The following is a 6,000-nucleotide window of genomic DNA, read 5'->3' as shown; positions in this document are numbered from 1 at the left end:
GGGGGGGGAGGCGATGGGGCAACTTTGGTGGTTAGACTCAGGACAGTCAGGGGGAGAGAAGTGGGCAGCGGCGGCGGTTTCTGGCACTGCAAAAGCCGCTGCAGTTCATTGATTTAAAGCGCCCGATTTAAATAATTGATCTGCAACGGCTTCTACTCCGCCGGGAGGGGGGGGGGTTTGAAATAGCCAATAACTTATACTGGAATATCGGTATATGTTATTGGCTATCGGACTGAAAGGTGACAGACTATCGGTATCGGCCCTAAAAAATCGATATCGGTCGATCCCTACTATGGGGATTTGTTACTAATCTGAACAGTTCCTAAAATTGACAGAGGTGTCTGCAGAGAGCATTGTCGTCAGGCAGACAGGAAATTCAAAAGGAAAAGAACTCCCTATGTATCATATAGCAGCTGATAAATTTCTGGAAGGATTAAAATGTTTTAATAGAAGTAATTTACAAATCTGTTTAACTTTCTGGCACCAGTTGATTAAAAAAAAAAATGTTTTCCAGTGGAGTACCCCTTTAAGTAATGTAATAGATAGGCCCCTATTTTTAATATTCAAGGACTCTATAGTGACAGGGTCTGTTTCCCAGGACTGGCGCATAGCAAATGTGGTGCCAATATTTAAAGAGGGGTCAAAAGGGGACCCTGGGAATTCTAGGCCTGTTAGTTTAACTTGCGTTGTATGTAAATTGTTTAAGGGTTTTCTAAGAGATGCCATTTTGCAGTATCTTGATAAAAATAAATGTATGACTCCATATCAGCATGGCTTTATGAGGGATCGGTCCTGTCAAACTAACCTGAACAGCTTCTATGAGGAGGTGAGCTCCAGACTGGACCAGGGGGAACCGCTGGATGTCGTATGTATTGATTTTTCCAAAGCATTTGATACGGTGCAACATAAAAGGTTGGTGCATAAAATGAGAAGGATTTGGCTGGGGGAAAATGTGTATGTAAGTAAGTAACTGGCTCAGTGATACGAAACAGAGGGTAGTTATTAATAGTACTTATTCTGATTGGGTGACTGTTACGTGTGGGGTACCACAGGGGTCAGTCTTGGGTCCTATTCTATTTAAAGGGGTACTCCCGCGGAAAACTTTTTTTTAAATAAACTGGTGCCAGAAAGTTAAACAGATTTCTAAATCACTTGTATTAAAAAATCTTAATCCTTCCAGTACTTTTTAGGGGCTGTATACTAAACAGAAATCCAAAAAAGAAATGCATTTCCTCTGATGTCATGACCACAGTGCTCTCTGCTGACATCTGCTGTCCATTTTAGGAACTGTCCAGAGCAGCATATGTTTGCCATGGGGATTTTCTCCTGCTCTGGACAGTTCCTAAAATGGACAGCAGAGGTCAGCAGAGAGCACTGTGATCATGATATCAGAGGAAATGCATTTCTTTTTTGGATTTCTCTTTAGCATACAGCCCCTAAAAAGTACTGGAAGGATTAAGATTTTATAATAGAAGTGATTTACAAATCTGTTTAACTTTCTGGCACCAGTTGATTTAAAAAAAAAGTTTTCCTCGGGAGTACCCCTTTAATATATTCATTAATGACCTTGTAGAGGGTTGAATGATGAAGTAGCAATCTTTACAGATGATACTAAATTCTGTAAAGTGGTTAACACAATAGAGGACTGTGCACGGTTACAAATGGATCTGGATACGTTAGAGGTTTGGGCTGGGAAGTGGCAGATGAGGTTCAACACTGATACATTTTAGGTTATGCACATGGGGAGGAAAAATCAGGGCTGGGATTATGTATTAAATGGGAGAACACTTGGGACGACTGACATGGAAAAGGACTTTGGAGTCCTAGTTAACAGTAAACTTAGCTGTAGTGACCAGTATCTGGCAGCTGCTGCCAAGGCAAATAAAATCATGGGGTGCATCAATAAATATATCAGGGGGCAGTACAGAGATCTCTCCCATGATCTATTTATACCCAGGACTGTATCTATAACAAGGGGACATCCACTACATTTAGAGGAAAGAAGGTTTCTACACCAGCACAGACGGGGGTTCTTTACTGTAAAAGCAGTGAGACTGTGGAATTATCTGCCAGAGGTGGTCATGGTGAACTCTGTAAAAGAGTTCAAAAGGGGTCTGAATGCATTTTTGGTGAGTAATAATAATGCTGGTTTTGTATACTAGATTTATAGGGACAGAATGTTGATCCAGGGATTTATTCTGACTGGCATATTGGAGTCGGGAATGAATTTTACCTCTAGTATGAGTTTTTTTTTTGTCTTCCTCTGGATCCCTCAGTAGGGACTTATAAGGCTAGGTTCAGACTACGGAATCTCGGGGCAGAAAATTTCCGCCCGGAGATTCCGAGTGCGGACAGGGCTGACTGAATCAGTCGGCGCTAGGACCGCGCGGACACTGCAGTCTCCAATAGACTGCAATGTGTTCCGCGTGGATTTCCACCTGAAGAAAGAGCAACTCCATTCTTCAGGCGGAAATTTCCAAGCGGATTTTCCGTTCACAAATTCCGCTTCACAAATTCCGAAGTGTGAATTTGTGAACGGAAACCCATTCACTACATCATACATTTTAGCAAGCGGAATTTCCGCCTTCAATTTCAAAGCGGAATTGCAGACAGAAATTCCATTGTCTGAACTTAGCCTTAGGGTTATAGGATGAACTTGATGGACTCTGGTCTTTTTTTGCAACCTTATGGGCTATGCTACTATGTAGGTTGTTGATATATCCATAGATACATGTTTAAATTTGCTTACTTTATATTTACCAGTAAAATATGATTTTCTCACATTGTTTCTGATCTTTCCCCCAACTAACATGTTTAGTTTCTTATTAAAATCTCTTCTCTCAAACATTATTTAACCCTGTGAAACATTTATAGATTTCTGTCATATAGTTTTAGTTTTTTACGACTTTTCTGATAACTTTTATACTTCATATATGTCAGGAAAGATCTAAAGAACTAAATCTGTATAGTCTAAAGGAAAGAAGGGAAAGGGGAGACATGACTTAAACTTAGATCATTAATAAATATGTTAAAGAGAATAGGACCCAAAACTGAACCTTGTGGTACCCCACTCGCAACAGTCCCCTAGAATATGTACCATTAATAGCCACCATGTGTTTCCTGTCACAAAGCTAGTTACTTACCCATTTACACACATACATTTTCCCTTAGCCCAATTTTCCCCATTATGATTTTATGTACCAGCCTTTTTATGTGACATAGGATCAAATGCTTTGGAAAAGTTAAGATATATGACATCTAGCAATCCACCTTGGTGCAGCAAATCTTTCAAACAATTAACCCCTGTAGAGCCCTCACAAGCACATAGGGGGGTATTTATCAATTTTGCCTGTTGAAAGTTTCTTTTTACCCTGTAGAGCAGCCATTTCGGAGTCCCTCCTCCAGTATATCAGCAAGTGACATGAGTTATTTTCTTTTGTGGGGTTTATAGCCACCATGTGAAATGGATTTTATTTTCAACTTGAGTAGTTTATTTATTTTTTTTTTGGGTTACTTTAGTGCTTAACTTTCCTGAACCTGTGTGGCCATGTCCAATGCTGGCTCAACGGAGGGTGAAGGTCCCTCAGAGACAACTATGTCGCAGGATAGTATTGTGCAGCCCCAGAGACGTCGCTGCTTTCACAAAAAAAATTTTTTTTATATATTTTGTGTTTTCACAAAAAATGTATTTAATGTATTTTGACGCCTTTACATTTTCTGACATTGCTATGTGTGTTTTCCATGTGCAAAATTTCTTGCCGGTGAATTGCGGCAAAAAAAAAACCTAAAGGCGCAAAATTGCGCCAAAGAATCGATTGGCGCAAATGATGAATTACTGACTGGCTAAGCAGGCAGTTTTCATGAGGATAGTCCATCACAGGAACCAGCATAGATTGTTGGGGCCCAAGAACAGCTAGAACTGCTGAGGCATAGCATTGGGACAGATTAACAGTCTCTTTTTTGTTTGTTTGTTTTTTTAGCACCCTGGCTCATTTTGAAACCTTTCTGCGGCTGGCATAACACTTAGTCAAGACACTTAAACACAGGAAATCCTTTAATATTAGTTACAAATTAACCTACCTGTGTATCTATTTCTTTTGGCTAATGGTAAAAAAAAGACTCATTTTCATTCAGGAAATAATTTCTTTAAACCATTTGTTATTTTAAGCCTACTTAGATTGGGTACATATTAATGTTGGTCTAAGTTATAAAAGACTTCAGCACATTTCCACAGGCCTGTCAGATACAAGAAATATTTTCTCATGAAAACCATGGGTAGTACTGAGCTTTCAAATAATGCAAAAACACAGGAAAGACCAAAATGGGACAATAAAGTCCAGTACTTGTTGACATGTATTGGATTTGCAGTGGGTTTGGGAAATGTATGGAGATTTCCCTATTTATGTCAGACCTATGGAGGAGGTAAGTGCTTCATACAATAAACATATATTCATATCATATTAAGCTGCACCTTTGTTTTGTTTTGTTAACATACTTTGTTAACATACTTATTTACAACCATTTTCTTTTTTGCATACAATATATATTAACCCCTTAGGGTTTTCACCTTAAGGACTCACCCCTTTTTTGCAATTCTGACCACTGTCACTTTATGTGTTAATAACTCTGGGATGCTTTTACTGTTTATTCTGATTCCGATAATGTTTTTTCGTGACATATTCTACTTCAACATAGTGGTAAATTTTCATCGTTACTTGCATCCTTTGTTGGCGAAAAATACCAAAATTTCATAAAAAATTTTAAATTTTTGAATTTTTATAACTTTGAAACTCTCTGCTTGTAAGGAAAATGGATATTCCAAATAAATGTTCTATTGATTCACAAATGCAATATGTCTACTTTATGTTGGTATCATAAAGTTGACATGTTTTTACTTTTTGAAGACATTAGAGGACTTCAAAGTATAGCAGCAATTTACTAAATTTTTACAAAAATTTCATAATCTGAATTTTTCAGGGATTAGTTAGGTTTGAAGTAGATTTGAAAGGCTTTTCTGTGAGAAATACCCCATAAATGTCCCCATTATAGAAACCACACCCCTCAAAGTATTCAAAATGACATTCAGAAAGTTTAACCCTTTAGGTGTTTCACGAGAATAGCAGCAAAGTGGAGGAGAAAAATCTAAATCTGCATTTTTTACACTAACATGTTCTTGTAGCCCCATTCTTTTCATTTTTAAAAGTGGTTTAAGGAGAAAAAGCTCCCCAAAATTTGTAGCCCAATTTCTCTCGAGTACGGAAATACCTCATATGTTGATATAAAGTGCTCTGTGGGCTCACAACATGGCTCAAGAGAGAAAGAGAAACTGTGGATTTTCGAAAATGAATTTTGCTGTCATGGCCATGTTGCATTTAGGAAGCCCTCATGTTGCCATAACAGCAAAATAACCCCCACATGGCATACAATTTTGGAAACTACACCCCCCTCAAGGAATGTAACAAGGGGTATAGTGAGCCTTAACACCTCACAGGTGTTTGCAGACTTTGCCTTGAAGTTGGACGTGAAAATGGAGAATTAGATTTTTAACACTAAAATGATGGTGTTACCTCAAATTTTCTTTTTCACAATGGGTAATAGGTGAAAATGGACTGCAAAATTTGAAGCTCGATTTCTCCCGATTAAGAAAATGCCCCATATGTGGACGTTAAGTGCTCTGCTGGCGCACTACAGTGCTTAGAAGAGAAGGAGCAAAATTTGGCTTTTTGAAAGAGAATTTTGCTGAAATGGTTTTTGGGGGGGCGTGTTGCATTTAGCAAGTCCCCAGGGTGCCAGAACAACAAAAAAAATCCACATGGCATACTATTTTGGAAACTACACCCCTCGAGGAACGTAACAAGGGGTATAGTGAGCCCTAACACCTCACAGGTGACGACTTTGCCTTGAAGTTGGACGTGAAAAGGGAAAATTTGATTTTTAACACTAAAATGATGGTGTTAACCCACATTTTTTTTCACAAGGGGTAATGTAAGAGAAAGAGAA

The 6,000-nt window shown here is 38.6% G+C and overlaps 1 protein-coding gene across 5 annotated transcripts in view; it reads left to right on the top strand.

Moving 5' to 3' along the window:
• The first annotated feature begins 4,231 nt into the window (after positions 1–4,231).
• LOC130273417 (sodium-dependent neutral amino acid transporter B(0)AT3-like) overlaps positions 4,232–6,000 on the top strand; it is a 589,425-nt gene continuing 587,656 nt past the window's right edge. For all 5 annotated transcript variants that reach the window (XM_056520172.1, XM_056520170.1, XM_056520174.1 and 2 more), the window contains exon 1: positions 4,232–4,422. In XM_056520172.1, the coding sequence (XP_056376147.1) occupies positions 4,263–4,422 (160 nt within the window). In that variant the 5' untranslated portion in view covers positions 4,232–4,262. The remainder of the gene's footprint in view (positions 4,423–6,000) is intronic.

This window comes from Hyla sarda, chromosome 5 (assembly GCF_029499605.1).
Source record: "Hyla sarda isolate aHylSar1 chromosome 5, aHylSar1.hap1, whole genome shotgun sequence".
NCBI lineage: Eukaryota > Metazoa > Chordata > Amphibia > Anura > Hylidae > Hyla > Hyla sarda.
Note: the sequence above shows the minus strand (reverse complement) of the source record. Positions and strands in the feature narration are given on the sequence as shown.